Raw genomic sequence first — 24,781 nt, forward strand, 5'->3', positions numbered from 1 at the left:
AGTCCAGGCAATACAGACCAGGGTGACGGGCCGCCAGACTATGAAGACATCTACTGCTCACAGTTTCTGCCGATTCCTTTTTTTTTTATATATACATATATATTTATTTATTTGTTATGTATACAATATTCTATCTGTGTGTATGCCTGCAGGCCAGAAGAGGGCACCAGATCCCATTACAGATGGTTGTGAGCCACCATGTGGTTGCTGGGAATTGAACTCAGGACCTTTAGAAGAGCAGGCAATGCTCTTAACCACTGAGACATCTCTCCAGTCCCCCTGCCGATTCCTTTTAAACCTGAGTGGGATCCAGTGTCTTTGAGGAGCTTCCAATAGTGTTATCTCCCCCAAGGTTACTAAGGGAAACTAGAAAAACTACCATTTTCAAATAAGATTTTCAAATGCAGTCCAGTATGCCAAGTTTCTACAGAATTTCTCAGAGGCTTTGCTTTCTTTTTTCAATTTTTGAGGTTTTGTTTATTTTTATTTGCTGTATGGGTGTTTTGCCTGATTATGTATTTGTGTACCACGTGCCTACAGTGGAGGTCAGAAAAAGGTGACAGATCCCTTGGAACTGAATTACAGATGATTGTGAACTGCCATGTGAGTGCTGGGAATCAAACCCAGGTCCTCTAGAAGAACAGCCAGTGCTCTTAACCACTGACCCCTACTTTCTTAATATATGTAAATAGATATTCTAGGCAGCATTTGCTGAAGGAGTTTGTCCCTTCTTTCCATAACATCAACCAAAGCTCTTGCTATGTTGACAGTTACTTTTTAAAAAAATAATTTATTTTTATTTTATGTACAGTGGTGTTTTGCCTGCATGTAAATCTCTGTGAGGGCATCAGATCCCCTGGAACTGCAGTTACAGACAGTTGTGAGCTGCCATGTGAGTGCTGGGAATTGAACCCGGGTCCTTTGGGAGAGCAGACAGTGCTTTTAGCCACTTAGCGGTCTCCCCAGCCCCCAGCAGTTGCTCTTGAATACAGTTACTTCCAGAGTTAAGAATTCCATGAATCAGTAGAATTCTGAAGGGAAGAACTATGGAGACCAGCAAAGCAGCATGGGCTTTGTGTCCCAACCAATGGAGAGCTTTCATGAGTGTTTATGTCTGAGAGAGGCTGTTCCTCCCAGTGTCTCTGAAGCAAGACCTGTGACACGCTAAAGGTTGCTGAGCATCCAAGGGCATGGCCTCCACTGAGTCCTTCCCGCCCATCTGTTTCTCGTGTGATCATGGCCTCTGCTCTGGGCTTTCCACTGTCTCTCAGGAGCCCCAGTGCCTGAGGCAGTGGTCTGGCTAAGGCTTTGTCCTGCTCTGTCCCCAGAGGCCCTGGCCTTCAGCTGCTTCACGGAGCTCATGAAGAGGATGAACCAAAACTTCCCCCACGGAGGTGCCATGGACACGCACTTTGCCAACATGAGGTCCCTGATCCAGGTAGGACCCTGAGGCTTCCTGCTCTGACTTTAAGGGAGACAGGGAGTATTGCAAATGACTTAAGGGTCAGCAGTTTGCAGGCCAAGGGCATGCGCAGCTGGTAGAGTGCTTGCACCCATAAACACCTAGATCATTGTATGATTCCTTGAGCCTTTTTCAGGCATCCTGACTTTGATTTTATCCCCCTTCTGTATTAATCTGTCTCCCTCCCCCTCCCTAACTGGAGGCCTCCATCTTCCCCATCCCCCTCCAGATCACTTGTCCCCATTATCCCCTCTCTGCGGCTCCCTGGCCTCCCTATTCCTTTCTAACTTTCCTGTTCTGCAGGCACTGGAGGCTGTGGACTGGAGTCTGAAGATTTGCAGCTCAGAGAGTCAGATGAGAGCTAACACACTGAGTTTGTCTTTCTGAGTCTGGGTTATCTCGCTCAATATGATCTTTTCTAGTTCCATTTATTTACCTTCAAAACACATGGTTTTCTTCTTCTTTAGAGCTAAATACTATTCTTCTGTGTATAGTACCATATTGTCATCTCCCGTTTGCCGGTTGAAGGACATGTATGGTGTTTCCATTTTGTTGCTATTGTGGATAGAGCAGCCCAAACTATGGAGCAGGACGCTGAGTGCTTCAAGCACATGCCAAGGAGTGCTACAGCTGGGTCAGAAGTTAGGTTTCCTTTTAGGCTTTTGGGCGTTCTCCACACTGGTTTCCACAGTGGCTGCTCCAGTTTGCACCTCCAGCAGTGAGTGAGTTCCTCTCCACCCTGTCCAGCATTTGTTGTTGGTTGTTCTGCCGATCTTGGCCATTCTGACTGGGTGTGATGTGAAATCTCAAAGTTTTTGTTGGTATGCATTTCCCTAGCTGCCAATCAGACTCTACAAGAGGCAGGCCCGACGGCAGTTTCAGGCAGAACCCTGCAGGGGAATCTACGCAGACTGGAGCTCTGAATGCCCTCCAGCCCAAGGTGGCTCTTGCTGCTGCTTTGGTGGGAGTCAAAAAAAGCTACTAAATGTTTTGGATACAAAAGGTTGAAGAAACAGGATGGATCAGGGTTGATTGCTGCCAAACCCAGAGACTATAGTTTGATTGGTTGAATTCACAAAGTACAAGGAGAGAATTGACACGTTGTTCTCTGATCTACACACACACACACACACACACACACAAGAGAGAGAGAGAGAGAGAGAGAGAGAGAGAGAGAGAGTATGCTCGCTAGAGATGTGGCTCAGCACAAGAAAAAGGACCAGAGTTCAGATCCCCACACCCTTGTAAAAACCAAGCATGGTGGTATGCCTTTGTAAGCCCAGTGCTGGGGAGGCGGGGGCAGAGTTGTAGCATTCTGCATTCCCACCGGCCATGCGTGAGGGTTCTGTTCACTCTGAATTCTTGCCGACATTTGCTACTGTCTGTCACTTTGGGTGTGAGCTTGTCTCGTTGCTCTAACTTGCTTCCCCTGATTTGAGGCCTGGCTATTGTAAGTCCTCTTTGGAGAGGTCTACACCCTTGTGCTCACTGGGAGCCGCCTGGAGTGCAGGGTGAGCGCACAGCCAGAGGATTCCGCTGTGCCCAGCTCTTTCCAGGGGTCTGACCGCCTGCCCTCCTTCCATCAGATCCTAGACTCAGAGCTCTTCGAGCTGATGCATCAGAATGGGGACTACACTCACTTCTACTTCTGCTACCGCTGGTTCCTGCTGGATTTCAAACGAGGTACAGACTGCCGCCTGGGGACTTGTCCCCAGAATTTCTGGGGTGGTAATGATGGGGAAGTGGAGGCTGAAGAGGACACGGGAATGAGGGGCACGGGGGCAAAGGTGACAGAGGAGGACACGGGAGTGAGAGGCACGGGGGCAAAGGTGACAGAGGAGGACACGGGAGTGAGGGGCACGGGGGCAAAGGTGACAGAGGAGGACACGGGAGTGAAGGGCACTGGGGCAAAGGTGACAGAGGAGGACACGGGAGTGAAGGGCACTGAGGCAAAGGTGGCAGAAGAGAGAACATTTACTCAGACCTGTCCTTATCGCAAAATGACTATGCAATAGGAATCATAATATCCCTATTTCAGTGCCTTGGGAGACAGCTCAGCCAATAAAGTGTCTGTACAAGCATGAGGTCCTGAGTTTGGATCCCAGCACCCACATAAAAACCTAGGTGTGGGGCCTAGCGAGGTGGTAAAGGTGCTTTCCACCAAGATGGAGGACTTGAGTTTGATCATTGGAACCCATTTGGTTAAAAGAGAGAACCTATTCCCACAAGCTTCCTCTGGCCTCCACACATGTGCACCATGACTTTAATTAATAATCCAATTATTATTAATTTTATTTTTAATTATTTATAATTATTTATTTTCTTTTTTTTTATTGAAAAAAAAATTTTCCACCTCCTCCCTGCCTCCCATTTCCCTCCCCCTCCTCCCGCCCCTCTCCCCCTCCCCCCACTCCTCTTCTCCTCCCTCTCCAGTCCCAGGAGCAGTCAGGGTTCCCTGCCCTGTGGAAAGTCCAAGGTCCTCCCCCCTCCATCCAGATCTAGGAAGTTGAACATCCAAACTGTCTAGGCTCCCACAAAGCCAGAATCTGAAGTAGGATCAAAACCCCGTGCCATTGTCCTTGGCCTCTCGTCAGCTCTCATTGTCCGCCATGTTCAGAGAGTCCGGTTTTATCCCATGCTTTTTCAGTCACAGTCCAGCTGGCCTTGGTGAGCTCCCAATAGATCAGCCCCACTGTCTCAGTGGGTGTGTGCACCCCTCGTGGTCCTGACTTCGTTGTACATGTTCTCCCTCCTTCTGCTCCTCATTAGGACCTTGGGAGCTCAGTCCGGTGCTCCAGTGTGGGTCTCTGTCCCTATCTCCATCCATCGCTAGATGAAGGTTCTATGGTGATATGCAAGATATTCATCAGTATGGCTATAGGATAGGTTCATTTCAGGTTCCCTATCCTCAGGTGCCCAAGTTTATAATTATTAAACAAATTAATTATCACTAATTTAGTTAATACTTTAAGAAGTTTAGAAGGCCAAGTGCAACCATGTATGTTACATGTCTGTGAGTCAGTGATGGGAAGGCAGATGGAAGCTGGCCACCAGCCCAGCCAAACTGGTGAGCTCTGGGCTCTGTGAGGCCACCCAACCCAGCTAAATCAATGAACTCTGGGTTTCCTGAGGGGGAAGTCGATAGAGGACATTGGCATCAATATCGGGCCTCCATGGGCATGCACACACGTGTACATGAACACATACACGCCAAGATTTCTGTTTCACGGATGAGGAAACTTATGAGTAATAGGGGAGCCAGGGCCCAAACTTGGTTCCACCATCTCTGGGGCGAGTCCCTCCCATCTGCCTTCCTGCTTAGCCGAGATCAAGAGCTCTTCAGTTGATGGGACATCAAGCGTGTTTCCTGGTGGACTTAGCAGGAGTGTCGCCTCGGGATGCGGGATGCGCGCTGTCGTGCAAACCTCTATCGTGCAAACCTGCAGTGAGATGAGGAGCACTTGATTTGCATGGTGGTGTCAGCCATCTGCCCCACGCTGTGCAGTATCACTGACCGGTTCATCTCTGGTCCTTTACTGTGAGCAGCAGGCCCCAGGCAAGGTTGAGGTGTGGAGAGCCTGGAACTGGACAGCACCAGCCCACAGCCCTTGGCTGGGTAGTGAGGGCTTGAGACCCAGTGCCAGCCTTTTAGATTTGGTAGCCTTGCTCTCAAGGCAGAGGTTCTCAACGTGTGGGTTGCAACCCTTTTGGGATCTACTGACCCTTTCACAGGGGTGGCCTAAAACCATCTGAAAACACAGATTTCCAATGGTTTTAGGAACTGAAGAAGCAATCTCAGTCTTGGCGCTGATGTTGGCTTTTTGCACATACTGTTGAAAAATTTAGCAATGTAGTTCACTGCTGTTCTAATAAGACTGTTACCCATGCTACACCATGCTTCAAGATAAAATTTCATTTATTTGTAGTTAGAAATAAATATTTCATAATATATAATTGCATATTGTTTTTTGTGATTAATCTCTATGCTTTAATTATGTTCAATTTGTAACAGTGAAAACACATCCTGCCTATCAGGTATTTATGTTACAATTGATAACAGTAACAGAATTGCAGTTGTGAAGTCACAATGAAAATAATTTTATGGATGGGGTCACCACAACATGAGGAGCTGTGTTAGAGGGTCGCAGCATCAGGAAGGTTGAGAACCACCGTCTTCAGGGCTCTTCCATCCCCTTGATAGGCTGAGGCAAGCAACCAGCTTGCCTCTCACTGAGCGCCACCTGTGAATGCTGCTGAAGAGAGAGGAAGGGCGGTAGTAGAGGGCAGGCAGGGACAGGCCCATGCCAATCAAACCCGCACATGCTCAGATTCTTCACACGGGCTCCTTAGCCGTCAGGGTCTGGGTCTCCTGCCGTCTAGCCCGAGTTCTGCCTGCTGCTGGAGGGTGTGAGCACAGGGCTGCTCTGGGACTGTCACCTAGAGAAGCTGGGTGCTTGCAGGGAGGACTAGGGAGGGCTCACCTTGCACTCTGTTCTGGAGCAGCGCCTATGCGCGTGTGTGTTGTGTCCCGCAGAGCTGGTCTATGATGACGTCTTCTCCGTGTGGGAGACTATTTGGGCCGCTAAGCACGTGTCCTCTGCCCACTATGTCCTGTTCATCGCGCTGGCACTGGTAGAGGTCTACCGAGATATCATCCTGGAGAACAACATGGACTTCACAGACATCATCAAGTTCTTCAATGGTACCAAGGGGCGGGGCTGGGGGCGGGGCTCCAGGTGCCAGCAGCTTGACAGGCCCCAGTCATTCCCCTGCCTCCACCCTTCTGCTTGCACAGCAAGTTCCCTTACACACTGAGTGTCTCCTCAGTCCTCTGTTCACCCGCTGGGATCTCAGCATGCTCCAGGTGGTTTTCTCCAGGCTGAGGCTTGGAAGCAGCACCTGGCTCCACCACTGGCCAGCTGTGCCCCGTGACAGGGTCCTGCCCTCCCTCTGAACATCTCCTTCATCTGTGAAATATCAGGGTCTGCCACACAGAGTTCGTGGGTGGGGAAGGTGGGAGTGGCAAGGAGTAGGTGCTTAGAGTCTGGTCCCAGCAGGTCACTGGGTGTGGCCTTGTCTAAATGACGTCATGTTCTGGACCTCAGTTCTTCAGGGAAAGAAAATGCTGCAAACATCTCCTCCCTCAAGGGAAGTCCAGAGAGTTAATGATGAGACATGAAAAGGTCCTCACAGGTACCGTGAGGGCCCAATGAGCAAGGCAATTGCTAGAATTATTGCCACCTAAACAATAATTAAATGCTGAAAACAATGATAGAGCTGGTTTGCAGCTCCATCATAGAGCACTGACAAACACCAGGTCCTGGGCCCCATCCCTCACTTCTCACCCCAAAGCTTAAAGAAGGTTCTAGAAAAGGAGAAAGCCACCTCGGGAACATGACTAAGTTTCTCTCAAGCCAGTTTTCCCTTTTGGAATGATTTTGGCTTTGAGCCGTGTAGTAGAATTTTATGTTTAGGACTGTTTGGTTTACTGGGAATTACAAAGATGGTGCCCAGCGGTGGAGTCATTTCCTAGTTCCCTTCACTTCCGGTGCTGCTTTATGTGTTTCTGGGATGTTTGACACCAAAACTAAGAAATTACCATTGGCAAACTTCATGAGTTTCACCTACACCAGAAACCAGCCAGGAAACCAAAAGAGATTCGGTGCTGTCACCGAACAAACAAACAAACAAACAAAAGCCGTCTCCGGCTGGGGTGTGACTCGGTTGACTGAGTGCCTGCGCAGGTGTGTGAGGCCTAGTCCACTACACCCAGATGAACCAGGTGTGGCTGTCTACGCCTGCGATTCTCACCCTGGAAGTAAAGGCAAGACCATCAGAAGTGCCATAATTCCTTATCTGCCGTCAGCGTAGAAGGCTTCGGTTTCCATTTCCTCGCTGCTGTGAGTAGAGCAGCAATGACCATGGCTGAGCAAGTGTCGGTGGAGTGCGATGTGAGTCCTTGGGGCATGTGCCGAGGACTGATATAACGGGTTCCTGGAGTAGATTTATTTCCAGTTTTTTTGAGAACTCTTTACAGTGGGCCAGTTTGCATTCTCACCAGCCCTCTGTCTGATGTGGGGTTGGTGAAGATCTTTTCCCATTCTGTAGACTGTCATTTTGTCTTGTTGACCGTGTCCTTTGCTTTACAGAAGCATCTCAGTTTTAGGAGGTCCCATTTATTAATTGTTTGTCTCAGTGTCTGTGCTGCTGGGGTTATTATTTAGGAAGTGGTTCCCTGTGCCAATGTGTTCAAGTGTACTTCCCACTTTCTCTCCTATAAGGTTCAGTGTGGCTGGCTTTATGTTGAGGTCTTATGTTGAGATCCATTTGGACTTGAGTTTTGTGCATGGTGATAGATATGGGTTTATTTTCATTCTTCTACATGTTGATATCCAGTTATGCCAGCACCACTTGTTAAATATGTTTTCTTTTTTTCCATTTGGTGTTTTTTGCTTCTCTGTCAAAAATCAGGTGTTCGAAGGTGTGTGTATTAATATCTGGGTCTTTTATTAGGTTCTATTGGTCCTCCTGTCTGTTCTTATGCCAATACCAGGCTGTTTTCAGTACTGTAGCTCTGTAATAAAGTTTGAAGTCAGGGATTGTGATACCTCCAGAAGTTCTTTTATTGTACAGGATTGTTTTGGCTATCCTGGGTTTTTTGCTTTTCCATATGAAGTTGAGTACTGTTCTTTTGATGACTGTGAAAAATTTTGCTGGGATTTTGGTGGGCATTGCATTGAATCTGTAGATTGCTTTTGGTAAGATTGACATTTTTACTGTGTTAATTCTGCCTACTCAAGAGCATGGGCGATCTTTCCACTTTCTGGTGTCTTCTTCAATTTCTTTCTTCAAAGATTTAAAGTTCTTGTCATATAAGTCTTCCACTTGTTTGGTTAGAATTACTCCAAGCTATTTTATGCTATTTGTGCCTATTGTGAAGTGTGTTGTTTCTCTGATTTCTTTCCCAGCCCTTTTATCATCCGTGTACAGGGAGGCTACTGATTTTTTTTTTGAGTTAATCTTGTATTCTGCTACATTACTGAAAGTGTTTATGAGTTGTAGAAGTTCCTTGGTAGAATTTTTGGGATCACTTATGTAAACTATCATATCATCAGCAAACAGTGAGAGTTTGACTTTTTCTTTTCTGATTTATATCCCCTTGATCTCCTTTTGGTGTCTTATTGCTCTAGCTAGGACCTCAAGAACTATATTGAATAGATATGGAGAGAGTGGACAACCTTGTCTTGTTCCTGATTTCAGTGGGATCGCTGGAAGTTTCTCTCCATTTAATTTGAAGCTGGCTGTTGGCTTGGTGTATATTGCCTTTATTATGTTTAGGTATGTTTCTTGTATCCCTGCTCTCTCCAAGATTTTTAGCAGAAAGGGATGTTGTATTTTGTCGAAAGCTTTTTCAGCATCTAATGAAATGATCATGTGGTTTTTATTTTTTAGTTTGTTTATATGGTGGATTATGTTGACAGATTTTTGTATGTTGAACCATCCCTACATCTCTGGGATGAAGCCAACTTGATCATGGTGGATGATGGTTCTGATGTCTTCTTGGATTTGATTTACCAGTATTTTATTTAGTATTTTTGCATCAATGTTCATGAGTGAGATTGGTCTGCAATTCTCTTTCTTAGTAATGTCTTTCTGTGGTTTGGGTATCAGGGTAATTGTAACCTCATAAAAAGAGTTTGGCATTGTTCCTTCTGTTTCTATTGTGTGGAATAATTTGAGGAGTATTGGTACTAGTTCTTCTTTGAAAGTCTTGTAGAATTCTGAGCTGAAACCATCTAATCCTGGGCTTTTTTTGGTTGGGAGACTTTTGATGACTGTTTCTATTTCTTCAGCAGTTATAGGTCTGTTTAATTTGCTTATCTGGTCTTGATTTAATTTTGGTAAGAGATATTTATCCGGAAAGTTGTCCATTTCCTTTAAGTTTTCCAATTTTGTGGAGTACAGGTTTTCGAAATATGACCTGATGATTCTCTGTATTTCCTCTGTGTCTGTTGCTATGTCTCCCTTTTCATTTCTGATTTTGTTAATTTGGATATTCTCTCTCTGCCTTTTGGTTAGTTTGGATAAAGGTTTGTCTATTTTGTTGATTTTCTTGAAGAACCAACTCTTTGTCTCATTGATTCTTTGTATTGTTTTCTTTGTTTCTGTTTTGTTGATTTCAGCTCTCAATTTGATTATTTCCTGCCATCTAGTTCTCTTGGGTGAGTTTGCTTCTTTTTGTTCTAAAGTTTCCAAATGTTCTGTTAATTCACTAGTGTGGGAATTTTCCAGCTTCTTTATGTAGGCATTTAGTGTTATGAACTTGCCTCTTAACACTGCTTTCATTGTGTCCCATAAATTTGGGTATGTAGTGTGGTCATTTTCATTGAATTTTAGGAAGTCTTTAATTTCTCCCTGGCTCAGGCCTAGTTCCTGGGAGGTCCTAGACTCATGCCCAGACCCACAGGAGTCCTGGCTTAGGTCTACTCCCTTGAAGGTCCCAGATTCAAGTCCGGACTCTCAGTGGTCTCTGGCTCTGGCTCACTCGCTTGGTGGTTACTCCCCTGTGCCCGATCGCTGACTCTGGATCAGGTCTCTGGCTCAATCCTGGTCTGCCAGTGTCCCGGGCCTGATTGGCTCCTGGCTTCTGTTCCCCTGGAGCTTGTTTCCTCAGGCCCACTCTGTCCTAGGTAGCTGGTTCAGTCCCACTCCTGTGGAATTTGTTGCCCAAGGTGGAGTTCCTTGCCTCAGGCCTCAGCCCTTACATCTTAAATTAACCCATTTCTATTCATCTGTGTATCACCATGAGGCTGTGACCTACCGATAACATTCCGGCGCCTTTCTCCTTTCTTAGCTACACGGCATCTCCTCGAATCTGCCTACTCTCTTTCCATATCTCTGTTCAAATTTTCCACCTGGTTTTACTCTGCTAAGCCATTGTCCCAAACAGCTTTATTCATTAGCCAATAAAAGCACCACATGTACAGAAGGGCCTCCCACATGAGGTGGGTTGGAAGATCTCATCCGCTCAGGCCCCTGCATCCACATGGTGGCTGACAACCATCTATAAGATCTGGTGCCCTCTTCTGGTGTGCAGGCACACATGCAGGCAGAATACTGTATATGTAATAAATAAATAAATCTTAAAAAAAAAAAATCTGCCAAAGCTTTATACTACCTTTTATCTTTAAGAAAAATATCTTGCTGTATATCCCAGGCTGGCCTCTAACTCTCAATCCTTCTGCCTCAGTGTCCCCAGTGTTGGAATTAAAGGTGTGTACTGCTATGCCTGGCCTGACACAGACTTGTAAAATATTCAGACATTCTGCCTGCAGGGAAGGGTGGAAGAACCAGCCTTCTCCCAGCACACTCTGAGCCAGCATCACTTCTTTCTGTTTCCATGGTAATGCCATGCAGTGACTTCCTGTTACACTCCTCAGTTTACGGATGGGGAAGCTAAGATCTGGCGGTGCATAGCTCCTGTCAGAGTCACTCTGAGGCGGGAACACCCAGGACTCCACACCAGGAGCTCGAGGAATCTCCCCCGGGGCTGACACACAAGGCTGCTCATGAGCATATTTTCTCTTTCAGAAATGGCCGAGCGGCACAATGCCAAGCAGATCCTGCAGCTGGCCCGGGACCTGGTGCACAAAGTGCAGATCCTGATCGAGAACAAGTGAGGGCTACAGCAGCCAGGTTTCCCTGCTGCTGTCTACACCTTCCCTCCTGCAGCCCAGCAGGAGGTCCTGGTGTCTGTGGACTAGTGTGGACTGCTGTGTGAGAGCCATACCCTTGACCTTGGCCACTGGACGGTGGCGCAGAGGAGCCCAGCTCAGCCTTACGTTTTCCTGTTTGACCAAAGATTGCCCGAGACTGGGATTTCCCCCTCTTGGGAGCTGGGGTTGTAAGTAGAGGTGGCCTCTGGGCCTGTTGTCCCTGTTCCTTCCTCTGTACCTGGCAGTGTTCCAGAACATTTATGCCAGGCCGGCTTAAAGCAAGGTCTCCCTTAGGCATTGCTCATATTCAAATCCCAGATGTCTGAGCATCATCCTGGCTTCAAACCACCAGATGTTACCCGTACCATCGCCCAAGGTGACCCAAAAGTCCCTGCACAGCAGATGTGCCCCACTAGAGAACCACTGGCTTGGTACAGGGGCTACCGGCATAGCCGTGTCTGTTCTCCTTGTGCTGAGTCACCTGAGGTCTGTTGCATGGCCCAGTCAGAAGCACACAGCTTCCCACAGTCCTGCTGGAGTCAGGTCTCACTTGCTGTGTTTTCTGATTTTGCTCTGCCTGCTGCCAGGAGACTTTTAAGAGGGCATCCTGCGAGTGCCCTGGGGATGCAGGAACTGTAGGAGGGAGGTGGGAGCTCCTGATGAGAGCCTGGCCCTTACTCCCCTCCCTAGGGGAGACCTCCCAGCCTTCAGCTGTGGACCTGGGCTCAGAAGCCTGCAGACTGTGTTTGTGGAAACCCTGCTCAGGTAAATTAGCTCTTCTCTGAGTACTTAGTCCACTCAGAACAGAGGAGGGACGAGCCAGGGTTTGGCCCCGGGACAGGATTGATCTGTGCTCCATGATGGTGGGCTGGGGACAGGGGGTCTGAGAATGGTCCTTCTCCACCGTCGTGCCAAGAGCTGCCAAGCCAGACACTGACCCGGGATGAACTGGTGTGCCTGCTCACTATCCCCCAGTAAAGCAGTCTGGGTGCAGCAGAAATCAAAAGTCACAGCAGAAGCTCATCCCCGGACCTGCAGCCTCTGGGGCAATCAAGGAATGTCAAGTAGGAGTTTGGAGAGAAGAGAGAGAGAGGAGACAGGAATGGTTTGAAATATCTCCAGGGGCCTTCAGCCTGGCCCTACTCTGCAGCCTTGTGATGTCCTCCTTCTGTCACACCCCCTGAGTCAAACCTCTGCCCTCCACTCTGTGGGCAGGGTGGACAGAAAGGGCCCTTACTGCATCTCCATGGACAGCCCAGGGCAGCAGGAAGGGAGGCGACCTGATGACCATGGTCACCTCCCAGCCAGATCCCTCAGCTTTCTAAGATGGGAGAAAGGGCCAGCAGATAAAGGTTTATTTTGCCACAGGGCGGCTGCCACAAAGGGTGGTGTTGTTTTAGCACAGCCAGGTCCAAACCCCCTGACCCTTATTTATTTTTTGTAACTGACCAGTGTGGCGTGTAGCACAGGATCTCCCACCGCCCCTCGTGCCTCCAGCCTGTGTGCTTGTGGATCTGAGTGCCTCCTATTTATTCCACTTACCAGCTGATGTCTGTCGTGTTTTCTCCTGTCCTGGAGTTGGGTGTTGGGGAGTGTCCCCCTGCCCCGGGAGTTCTCTTTTTAGTGTTGCCCAAGTGTCTTGTGTTTACTAAGAGGTGGTTCTATTCAGAGTAAATGTAGCTGAGTGGAAACCTAAGTGTGGGTCTAGTTATTTTGTTGCTTCTTTGTTTTTTTTGCTTTTGTTTTGACGAGGTCTTGGCTGGCCTGGAGCTTGCTTTATAGACCAGAATGACCTTGAAAGAGATTCCTCTGCCTTTGCCTCTCAAGTGCTAGGATTAAAAGGGGGGGGGGCAAGGTTTCATGTAGCCCAGGCTAGCCTTGACCTTTCAATCCAGCAGAAGCTAACTGAGGCTAGGTTTGAACTTCTGATCCTCCTAAGTGCTGTGATTATAGGTACTCACTATCTCCTCTGCAAGAGGACCTCTTTAAAAAAAAAAGATTTGTTTATTATCTATACAACATTCTGCCTCCATGTATGCCCACACGCCAGAGGAGGGCGCAAGATCTCAGTACAGATGGGTTGTGAGCCACCATATGATTGCTGGGAATTGAACTCAGGGTCTCTGGAAGAGCAGCCAGTGCTCTTAACCACTGAGCCATCTCTCTAGCTCCTCATCTTTTTGACTTAGAGCAGAGTCTGAGAGGCCCTCACCTTCTCATGCCAGGAATGGTGGGAACAGTCACCTTCCCTCCCTCTTCTCTCCCAGGGGAGGTCCCAGTAGAAAGAGGGATGACCAAGGCAGGGCAGTGGGAGGGGGTGCTGTTCATTGACCCTCTTTCTCTCTAGCTGGATGTTCCTGAGGAATTCTGGCCTTTATCTAATTACCAGAAAGCCACCTAAGCCTATCTCTGGGTATTTGGGCTGCCGTTTGGAGTTTGGGGAATTGGTGTTTCCTTTGGACCTGATTGATGGTACCCAAGGGACAGCACTCCAGGCTGACCTCTGGCCTCACACACACACACACAGAGAGAGAGAGAGAGAGAGAGAGAGAGAGAGAGAGAGAGAGAGAGAGAGAGAGAGAGAGCTCTCACCAGAGTACGGGTGAGAAGCGTTGCGAATACACTAGCTAGCATCCAAAGAGATGGAAATAGGCATGACTTTCTCACGATGCCATCTGGACTGGGGTTCTCTGTCCTTGTCTACCCTTTGAAGATTTCGGATCCCAGCTCTCCTGCTGTCGGACGGAACTATCCTCCAAGCGATCGGCCACCATCTTCATCAGTTCAGCTGTGTCCCAGCAGGGCCTGTGGACTACTGACCTGAAAGCTAAGGCTCACGCAGCCATGAAAGCCGCCACGAGCATCTTCACCCTGGCTGGGCGGCTCATAGGAAGGGTCATGGGCTCTTTCCTGGCATGTCTAGCCATTCCTCCCCACCAGTTGTACCCAATTCTGCTCTAATTGTACATGGCCTGAGGGTCTCAGGGAGATAGAGCGTAGTGTGTGTATGCTGGCAAGGCTAGAGGAAGGGGTCTCCATCTATGCATCCCCAAAGAAGCCATCATTCATGCTGGGGACAGACCTTCTGGGGTGGCTGGTTTAATGTCACCCACACTCCTTCCTGCAGCCCTCACTTGTGCTCTGTATGTAAGCCTAAGAAACTCATTGGTGTTCAAACTTCAGTTGCCGTTGGTGTGGACAGTTACATGTTTAGTGCTTCTAGGCACCCAAGGTGGAAATTCCCATGACAGGTGCTTTGGCTGTGTGTCCCTGAGTAAGAGTTAACTTCTCTGAGACTTAGTTTTCATACATATGCAACGGGAAAAGTAGAGGTTCCCTTGGTTCTGGATTCCCATCTGAGGGGGTGCCATCCCTTTATGCTGCTGAGAAGTCCTGGCTGGGAACCCACCACCCGAGTTCCTGTTGAAAGCTGGGGCTCAGCTGGCCCTCTCACTCTTGTGCAGCCAGGAACCCAGCCTGCGGGACGGTGCTGCACATTCAAGTGCATTGTCCCGGCTCAGCCAACCCAGTTAGGAAAGCCTCTTGCTGGTGTGCATGGAGCCTACTTTCTGAGGCGATGATTCCTGGTCCTGTCAGTTGACAGTCAACATAAAGCATTACAGACAGGAAGTCTGGAGACAGACAGACATCAGAACCAGATGGAAGCTGGAGCTCTCAGGAAGAGCAGGGTTTCCTCCTCAGTGCTCTATGTTTGTGGAAGGTGGGGCAGGTCCTGAGCCCCACCCAACAGGGAGCACCGTTCTGCACACAACCCTAAGTATCTCATGGGAAATAAAGACCTTCCAATCCTCTAAGAGAGGAGGGATTATAAGGGAAGAGCAAAAACATGGAAAGGGTGTCCAATCAGAAGGCCTTGGTGGCGCACGCCTTTGATCCCAGCACTTGAAAGGCAGATGTCTGTGAGTTTGAGGCCAGCCTCGCCTATATAGAGTTCCAGGACTATCAGGACTACATCACGAGACCCTGTCTCAAAACAAACAAATCAAAACAAACAACAAAAGAGCTTTCAAGTAGACGGCCGTCTTCCCAGGGTGCCTGTGCACTTTCCGTCCATACATTTCATTCTCACCCGATTTCCTGTAGTCCTGTGAGCCAGGGGCAGGGCCAAGGCAAATGTTTGCTTCGTTTACATATGGCAAATCAAAGTCCTCCACAGAGTAGGCATTATGCCAACCTCCAATTTACCAAAGAATAAATGAGTCCAGAAAGGAAGTAACTTGCCTGAGGTCACACAGCATGGAAACAAAGGAGGTGGGATTTGAACCTGAGTATGTAGAGTGTAGACATGATTAAGGAAGTTCACGAGAGCCCATAATAAAGGATAACAACTGTTTATTTGGAGAAGCACTCACAATAAAAAAGTTGCAACTGTCCTCTGTCGATGCTAGGAGCTGCATACAGAAACTTAGACTGCCAGCCAAAAGGGCGAGCATGCTTCCCATCTGGGTTTATCAGTCCACATATATTACCTCAGGCCACGCCCTAATGGGCCGGTACCCAAAAGGCTATTGGCTAAAGAATTCCCACAACAGTAGAATAGATTATTCTTGTTTGTCCTTTGCTTTCCTGGGTGATGCTCATTTGCTTATTCTGACACAAGGGTGATTCCCTGAGTGTCTACAGGGGTGGGGATGGCTGTCCTCTGGTTTGTGGTCATCCGAGGCCATCCGATGACAACAAGCAGGCTGGTTAGGACCTCATTGAGGATGGCAGTGGCATAGCCCCAGCTCAGCTGGCATGTTCCACTGTAGTACACGGAGGAGCCTTCACAGACTTCTTTGGCTAATGGGGAAGCCAGAGTGACTGGAAAAACCAGCAGACCTACAAGAGTGGAGGATGCTGGGAGCAGCAGAAAGGGAAAGTCAGTCTTGGGCAAAGGCTTCTGGGATGATCTGTCATCCCAAGACTCACCCAGAACCCTGCCATCCCCTACCACCACTACATAGCCATCCATTTATCCACCAATCCATCCAACTATCAAATCATCCATCCTTCCATGCACCTACCCATCCATCCATCCACACATTTGTCCATCCATCTATCCACCTATACAACCACACATTTGTCCATCCATCCATCCATCCATCTATCCATCCATCCATCATCCATCCATCTATCCACACATTTGTTCATCCATCTATCCACCAGTCTATCCAGCTATCAAGTCATACATTCTTCTAACCACTTACCCAGCCATCCTCCACCCATCCACTCACCTACCCACCCACCCGTTCATCCATTTATCTATGCGTGCACCCAATCATCTCTCCATTCACCCACTCTAGAGATTAAGGCGTGCGCGCGCGCACACACACACACACACACACACACACACACACACACACTTTGCCCAAGGTCCTGAGCTCCATCTCTAGCACCAGGCACATGGGAAATTGTTTTACAGAGTTTCCATGTAGTGTTTTGCTAATGTTTAATTTTAAATCAAGCCCAGGAAAGAGCCCTGGCAGAAGGTGATATTTTTTTTTTCTGCTCAGTTTATCACCACATGCATTAGAGTAGAATCCTGGGGGGTCAAATTGCAGATTTCTGGGGAGCTTCGACACTGTGTAACTAGGTGTATTCTCAGAAACTCTAAAAATCAAGACTCTATTAAAAAATAAAGGCAAAAGAAACTCCTGGTGGAAACAGTAAAGCTAGAAATAAAACGAGCGGACACTTGGCTGGAGTCCTCCCGCTGCAGCGTCAGGCTCAGAAGTAAGATTCCTGCAGAGAGGGGAGGGACTGTGCGGTGAGTATGGGATTACAGCAGCAGAGAGAAGTGAGCGGCTGGAGAGGCCAGGCCAGGGTGGGGAGGCTGAGGCAGCAGAGAGAGACTTGGGTTTCCCTCTTCCTGCCAGGGAAAGCCCTTGGAAGGTGGATAGACCAGTCAGTTGGGTCTTGTTTCTCTCAGCTGGGCTGGTCTGTGAGCACAGGAGGAATGGGAGGGAAGGGCAGGTATGCCAGGGCAGGAGGGGAAGAGGAAGAGCGGAGCCTGTGGGGCAGGGTGAGAGGGGTGGAAGGTGGGGCTCAGGGCACCCCACCCAGAGGCTCCCAGCAACTAGAGAAGAGCGACCCTCCTCCACTGAGGCTCAAGTGAAGCGGGGACTAGACCCCAGAATATTTCAGCTCTTGGTTGGGCATCCTCGGGCAGTGCACAGCCCACCCAACATGCAGTGGTAGCGATGGTAACCATGGTACAGAATGGATGGACCAAAGAGAAACACGGGTCGACAGGACTCGTCAGCTAGGGTCGGATGTGGGTGGCCCCCTCCAAGATCTCGGCACTGTCTGTAGGAGTCTACCTGCTGCTGCCTGCACCACGGGTGTTAGACCAGAGCCCCTCCTGGGATATAATCTTCTCGAGGCCAGCGCCCAGGCCAAAAGAATAAGAGCACTAATGGCCAGCAGGACCCAGCCTCCCAGGAGCACGGCCGCAGAGACCTTCAGGAGAGAGGAGAGAGGGAGGTGGGATGGGGAAATGGCAATCACTGGACCTATGGCCCAGTGAGTCCTTGAGATGTTCCCAACAGCCATGTGTTATCATAACCCCATTCTCCCTATCAATAAACAGAGATCCAGATATTGCAAGTCCTTTGTCTTAAGACACACAGCTAATCAGATCAACAGTAGCAGAATCCAGGTCAATGACTCACTACATCCTGCCCTTATTAAGCGCTTGCCAGGATCACCAGGAGAAGCACTGTCACCTTTGTGGTCAGTTTTGAAGGCTGTATAATCTTCCTCCTGGGTGTTGGACTAGGTACCTGTGTTCACCCTCCCCACTGTTGGTCACCGTGACATGCAGAACCATAAGGACGCGAACACCTCATCTCTCATTGGTTAAAGCCCAGCAGTGCTTTGGGTGGAGTCAGGCCGGGGTGGGAGGGGCCTACATTGTTTGATTTCCGAGCAGGTGGCAGTATGCTTGAAGAAGGTGAGTTTTCCTGGGTTGCAAAAAGATTCTAAGAGCCACCCCTAGACAGAGTCACACGTACCCCATGCCTGCAGAGCCCAAAGCTCAGAGGTGTAGCCCAGAACCTTACGTAAAGCTCCTTGGCTGTTTCTGATAGTTTCTGGGCTTAAGAATCTGTGTGCTCAGACACGGGGACAAACGGTGTAAGTTAAGGACCCTCAGAGCCCACCCCTCAAGAGCCAGTAGCCCTGGAAGACATGTGTCTCACCTTCCAGGCCAAGCCTGGCATGTCCTTCAGGGACCCGAAGGTCATACAGCTCTGGTTCCAGCGGTTATCCTGAGACCAGGAGCAGTGCATAAAGACACCATAGGAGAGGGAAGGGCTCTGGAACCAGGCAGGGGACACCAGGCTGAGGCCAGACATGCCTGTGAGCGAGAGTCCTAGAGCAGCCCTCACGCTGACCTCCATCAGGAATGTGGCTGACCTAGGGGTCAAGACAAGGTGAGAGGTGAAGAGGGTGCAGTGAGGTGACCCAGCACAGGACACAACAGACCCCATTCACACGCTCCCTCTCTCACCTACACACTCACGCCTTCCTCCACCTGGGTCTCCCATGACGGTTAGTCTTGACTGTCAGTTGACAAGATCTATAACCAACAAGTCGCCATGAGAACTAGTCTAGATAGGAAGGCCCATCCTGAACGTGGGCGACAAAGCTGGGATCCTATGCTGAATAAAATGAGAAAGTGGGCTAGGCCGCGGCCTTCCTTCGTTGCTCTCTGCTTTCTACGGAAGATGGAGCGGACTGCCCCTCCTACCACCTTGCCTCGCCTTCCACCCTGGACACTGAACCCTCGGACTGCAAGCCAGAACAAACCCGTTGTCTTCAAGTTGTCTATGGTCGGGTAGTTGACCACAACAAGAAAATTAATGTCTCCCTTGTCCAAAAGGACAGCCCTGTCCGGCACAGTGGCATCCCTGAGGTCCCACACTTCCAGGCTGGGTTTCTGTCACAACCGCCACCTAACTCCTCTCCGAGGAGGGCCTGGGACTTGTCCATCGTTCGGGGTGGCCTAGGATCTGATGCGGTATGGGCAGCTGGTGCCGGAGGCACTCGCTACTGACGCTCTTGGGAGACTGTGGACTTTGTCTGCTCCTGTCCCACGGGAAGGCATTGTTGATTCTTGTCTTGGCCACCAAGAGCCCCACTCCTCATACCATCACGGTGGGATGAACGTTCCAGCTAGGAACTATAGGGGAATAACAGAGATGTTCAGACTCCCGCAGGATTCTGTGAGACTCTGGGAATGTGGACCCACGACCCTTGGAGTCCTGCTAGACTTGGCATTGTCTCCATCCACTTTCTGCTGCTATAATATTGCAGACTGTGTCATTTATATAAAAAAAATCATTTGATTCATGATTCTGGGGACTGGGAAGACCAAGTGCATTGTGTGGCCTCTGCTCAGTATCTGGCAAGATGTGCAGTCTATCTCCCTCCTCTTCTTCCTCCTCCTCCTCTTCTTCTTTTATGGTGTGCATATGTGTATATGCATGTGTAGGCATGCATGAACATGTAGGCACATGCATACAGAGGCCAGAGGTCAGCCCCAGGTGTGAGTCCTCAGGAGTCTTCACTTTTTGTTTTGAGACAGGGTCTCTCCCTGGGACCTGGAGCTTGTTCATCAGGCTGACTGACCACTGAGCCCCAGGGTCCGCACACCTCTGCCTCCCTAGTGCTTGGATTAGAGGCATGCACTACACCGGGCTTTTGTTTGTTTGCTTTTTGAGACAGGGTCTGGCTGTCCAGGACTCCATATGCAAATGAGGCTGGCCTCCACTCAGCGATGGGCCTGCCTCTGCCTCTACTGGGATTAAAGGCGTGCGCCCAGACTCAGCAACACTGGATGTTTTACATGGGCTCTGGGGGCATCAGGTCCTCAGGCTTGCGCACAAGCACTTGCTGACGAACAGCTCCCTGGTCCTCTCTTCTTCTCACAAAGCCACTAACCAACCATCCTGGGGCCCCATCCTCCTGACCTCCCTAGCTGGCTCCCACTTTGACTTCCCAGTGGCCTCACCTCCAGACACAGGACTTTGCCGATTTAGTTCCCAGCAGGGAAGCTGTGAGGGGTACACCCCAATCATGACCTGTTTTCTAAAGAAAAGTAAAATTCAATTAAACACAAAAAAAGCAGAGCCTTACCTAAGTAACAAAGGATGTCTTCTGGTCTGGCCTGGAAGGAGGCTCTGCCAGGGGAGGCTCGCCCGGGTGCTGGTGCTGGTGGGGGTGGAACCTATTCAAACTCTCTCAGGGGTAAGTCAGAGCTGGGTCCTCGCCAATGGCAAATGGCCTGGCAATGCGACTGTAGGACTTGGGGGTTCTCAGAGCACAGTCGGTACTTAAAGGTGGCGTGAAATTCTAGTCTCTCACCTGGGATCCGGGGCTAGATGGCCACGGCTACAGTCCATAGTTCCTCCATGTGTATAAGAAGCACATAGATTCCAGCAGGTGTGGTCCAGATGAGCTAGCCATCTGGGCTTGGGGGGTGTGCCTTAGTCCTGTCAAGAGGAAGGGGAGATTTCTGTGGGGATGGGGAGAGATGGGCCTGGGCAGACTGGCACAATCAAGTTGTGAGAACTTTCTACTTTGGGATTCCGAATCTCTCAAAGGCTGCTAGCCAGCAGGTGAGGAGCCATCCCCTGGGTGACAAAGAACTTATTTTTCCCCTTTCACCAAAACCCACACCTCCCATGGGTCAGCTGATCTCAGGGGTGTAATTTCAGACCAAGAATCTGGGGGGTGAAGCCCTGCAGCCCCATCCGCCACTGCCCCAGGGTGCTCTGGTGTGTCTGGGTCCTTGAAAAGACTGGGTAAGCTTCAGTGTCACCTGTGAAAATCACAGCCACTAAACAGGTGCCCAGAAAACTGAGTGAGGCCCTCCAACCCCAAAGCACATTTTGTCAGGTTCCAGTTACCGGTGTTCACCTACAGTGAGCCGGAATGAGACAGAACGGACAGTTTCTGCTTTGTCTAGTTCTGACTTTTCAATTTAATTTAAAAAATTATTATGTGTATGGGGAGTGGGTGTTCCAGTGAGCACGTGGAGGTCAGAGGACAGCCTAAGGGAGGTGGTTCCCCTCACACCAGGTAAGTTCTAGTGATCACCTCCACTGGCTGAGTCCTGCTGGCCTCAGCAGCTGAAGGAACCTGCGCTAGCACCTAGTGAGTGGTGCTGTTCCATCCACGGGTGGTCAAGTTGAGGCTCAGACCCAAACTTAGAGAGCAGGCACCTGCCTTTCATCCCAAGGTTCTTGGGGATACTAAGGATTTAGATCAGAGGCTGGGCATCCCGATGGCCTCTAGATTTTGCCGCAGTTAGGGCATCAGCAATTGTCCCGCCAGCTCCAGCCAGGAAACAGAGATGATCTAAGAGCTAAGATCTGTCCCCAACAATCTCAGGAGGGAAGAAGGGCACAGAGGTGGCAGTGAGAACTTCCTATGTAAAGCAAAGTCATATTCTTCTCTGGATTTGGGTGTCCTTGTATATAGACTAGAGGCATTTGGACCCTATTCCTTTAACTGTTAGGTCCTGAGCCCACAGTGACCCCCAAACTCAGTATAACACATGATGAACATTACATAATCTGTTTCTTTAAGGAGCATAGGGTCCTGTAAGCAAGACAGGACCATAAAACATAATAATATGGTCTCCTATATCCATCTATCCATTCATCCATCCATCCATCATCCACCAACCCATCCATCCATCCACCCATCCATCCATCATCAATCCAATCATCATCCATCCATCATCTATACATCCATCCATCCATCCATCCATCATCCATCCATCCATCCATCTACCCATCCACCCTTCCATCCATCATCCATCCATCCATCCATCCATCCACCCATGCACCCTTCCGTCCATCATCCATCCAATCATCATCCATCCATCCATCCATCCATCCATCCATCCATCCATCATGTACCTATCCAATACAGCAACCCACCCACTCTTGCATGCAATTATCCTTCCATCCATTATCCTTCCATCTATTCCATAGTTATTAAATGTCTAGTACATTCCAAGGTCTATTCTAGATGGTAGGAACTGAACATCGAACAAGTCAGCCACAGCTTCTCTCCCATGGATCCTGCCCCTGACGGAGAAGAGAGGAAATAAGTCAATATGTAAAACAGATGCTTGGACCTAGTGTGTGAGAGGAAGGGGGGGGCAATGATGCCCCCAGGGCTTTTGACCTAGGGACCTGTGATGAAAGTGCGGCATCAGGAGAGTCTGAGCCTAGACCCAGATGAGGGATGGTTACCTCAGAGGAAGCAGTCGCTGAGCAACTAAACCATATGCATGTCAGAGCTGCATGGGACAAAGCTCTGGAAGGACATTGGGGGCCAGGTGAGATCTGAAGACGGGGTCCCTCCAGACATGGACTCTTTCACTACTGTCTGTCTCAGCCAGGCCTGCTGGCGATGTCATTTGGGACAAATGACGCAATGGCTCAACGCCTCAGTTTCTCCAATTACAAGACAGGCCCTCACCTACAGCAGGGGCGCTTAACGTTTGGAAGTATGAGCTCCTTTAAAAATGTGATTTCACACAGTGGCTGTGTTCCACATTCAAGCTCCAGACTACACAGAGAAACAAACACACAAGAGTGTGTACACTTCAGGGCTCCTGTTGCAGCCTCTGAAACCTGCTGGGCCCCCCTAAGTGATGGCTGGGGCCAGTCCATTCCTTCCTCTCTCCTCACCTCAGATGTCCCTTCTGTTCAGGATCCTCACACCTTAGGTCAGGCCTCTCCAAGGTTTCCTTCTCAATGTGAGCTCCCCTGCTCCATCTCTGGCCTTAAACATGATCTGTGAGCTTTTAAAAGGTCTCTTTTCCTTTAAAGGTCGCATTCAGATTGGTGAGCAAAGCGGGGTCACCTGAGGAACTGGTCTGAGAAGGGTGTGTGCACACCTGTGCATTTTCCTTCCTGGTTCCTGAAATCAATAGCTTTTCACTTTGTACTGACTGATGGGCGGGACCCAGAGGGGAACTCCAGTCCCAGATAAAAAGGAGGGATGGGGGGGATGGGGTTTCCTGGGAAGGAGAAGGCACAAAAAAGGGGCTACCTAAGCAGTTATTAAATATGGGGTTTACACCTTCTCTTTGTTCTAAATGATGAAAATGTAACCCAAAATTATGGAAATGCACTTCAAAGAGGCTCAAGTAGAAATAAGAAATGTACAGACGCACATTGTGGTGATATTTTGCTTGTAATCTAACATATAAAGCTGGCCTGAAGATCAGAGTGTAGAGCTAAGCCACTAGAAACCAGGCAGTGGTGGCTCACACCTTTAATCCCAGCACTTGGGAGTCGCAGGCCTTTAATCTCAGTACTAGGGAGGTGGAAACAGGAAGGAATATGGCTGGGCAGAGAGAGGAATATAAGCCGGGAGGAGACAGCAGCTCAGATACTGTCTGAAGCAGTCGGTCTGAGGATGCAGTCTGAGGATTAGTAGAGACAGGATCACCCCTTCGGTCTGAGAATTTGATAGAGGTCTCTCTAGTGGCTGCTGCACTGCTTCTCTGATCCTTCAGCTTTCAGCCCTAATATCTGACAGCACATAATTGAAATTCTGTGTGCAGCTTCGGGCACAGCTCAATCCAGGTAAATAAACGATCTCAATTATCAGTCTCTCACTGGTGCCACACTCATGCCCAGGACGCGCTCCTGTATCAGAAGGTGCACATCAGTTGGCATCATCAAAAGAATTTTTCCCAAATTAAGGACAGAAGACCTCAGGGGTCCGTGTGCAGCCTTGATCAGGCTCCTCCAGCGGCAGGACTCTGGGGCTACTGAGGTGAATTCCTGCTTCTCCATTTATGAATCCATCTCCTTTGCTAGAGGGCACTGGGAACCTTTGGGTCCCAGGTCTGCTTTTACTAGCTGTAAGTGGCCTGACTGGGCTCTGTTCTTCCAGGGGTACCCAGCAGTCCTGCCCAGCTGCTGCTGGCCTTTCCTTGCTGGCCTCTTCTGGAAAAATGCCCTGGTACCCCAGCTTGGCCCGCTCAGTCAGCAGTGACGTGGCTTGACAGTGACCCTGTCTCCACAAAAACCAAATAAATTGATGATGATGATGATGATGATGATGATGATGATGATGATGATGATGATGATAACAAGAGATCCCAGCAGTTCTAACAACTTATCAGACTACCCCACAGGATGAGACAGACACTCACACATGGACAGGTCAATGGTGAGTGGGTCGGCACGACAAGGACTGCTTAGATGTGTGTATCTCTGGATATTATTCAAGGTTAATTTACACTCCAGGACCAAAATAGTGTTGTTAATAAAATTCCTTCCCAGGAATATCTCCTCCCCCAGAGGTCCCAGTGACAAACTAGGGAATGATTGTTTCCACCAAAGTTCACTCTAGAAACCAGTGTTTATTGGACTTCCTTACAGAACCTGAGGGGTGTGGGTGCTCCCCAAAGAGTGCACTGCAAAGTCCTTCCCCAGCAGGGATGAGGGCATCCCCGTAGGTGCAGAGATGGAGCAGAGATGGGGCTGGTCTCCCTAGTCTTCCAGGGCCTCTCTACCCTAGACCCTCTCAGGATCCATGTACAGCTAGGGCAGCGTTGGGGTCACAG

General features: G+C 49.2%; 2 protein-coding genes across 3 annotated transcripts in view; one reads left to right on the forward strand and one right to left on the reverse strand.

Moving 5' to 3' along the window:
* Sgsm1 (small G protein signaling modulator 1) overlaps positions 1–12,830 on the forward strand; it is a 73,337-nt gene extending 60,507 nt beyond the window's left edge. For both annotated transcript variants that reach the window (XM_057764090.1, XM_057764089.1), the window contains 4 exons: positions 1,329–1,438; positions 3,049–3,145; positions 5,997–6,164; positions 11,054–12,830. In XM_057764090.1, coding sequence (XP_057620073.1) covers positions 1,329–1,438; positions 3,049–3,145; positions 5,997–6,164; positions 11,054–11,142 — 464 coding nt within the window. In that variant the 3' untranslated portion in view covers positions 11,143–12,830. The remainder of the gene's footprint in view (positions 1–1,328; positions 1,439–3,048; positions 3,146–5,996; positions 6,165–11,053) is intronic.
* Positions 12,831–15,784: 2,954 nt separating this feature from the next.
* Positions 15,785–18,581, reverse strand: Lhfpl7 (LHFPL tetraspan subfamily member 7). Its single transcript, XM_057764759.1, has 3 exons — positions 18,381–18,581; positions 17,502–17,640; positions 15,785–16,038 (listed from the first exon to the last, which is right to left on the reverse strand). Exons 1-3 carry the CDS (start codon positions 18,579–18,581, stop codon positions 15,785–15,787), a joined length of 594 nt encoding a protein of 197 aa, XP_057620742.1.
* Between the last annotated feature and the right edge of the window lie 6,200 nt (positions 18,582–24,781).

The sequence above is a fragment of the Chionomys nivalis genome, chromosome 3 (assembly GCF_950005125.1).
Source record: "Chionomys nivalis chromosome 3, mChiNiv1.1, whole genome shotgun sequence".
NCBI lineage: Eukaryota > Metazoa > Chordata > Mammalia > Rodentia > Cricetidae > Chionomys > Chionomys nivalis.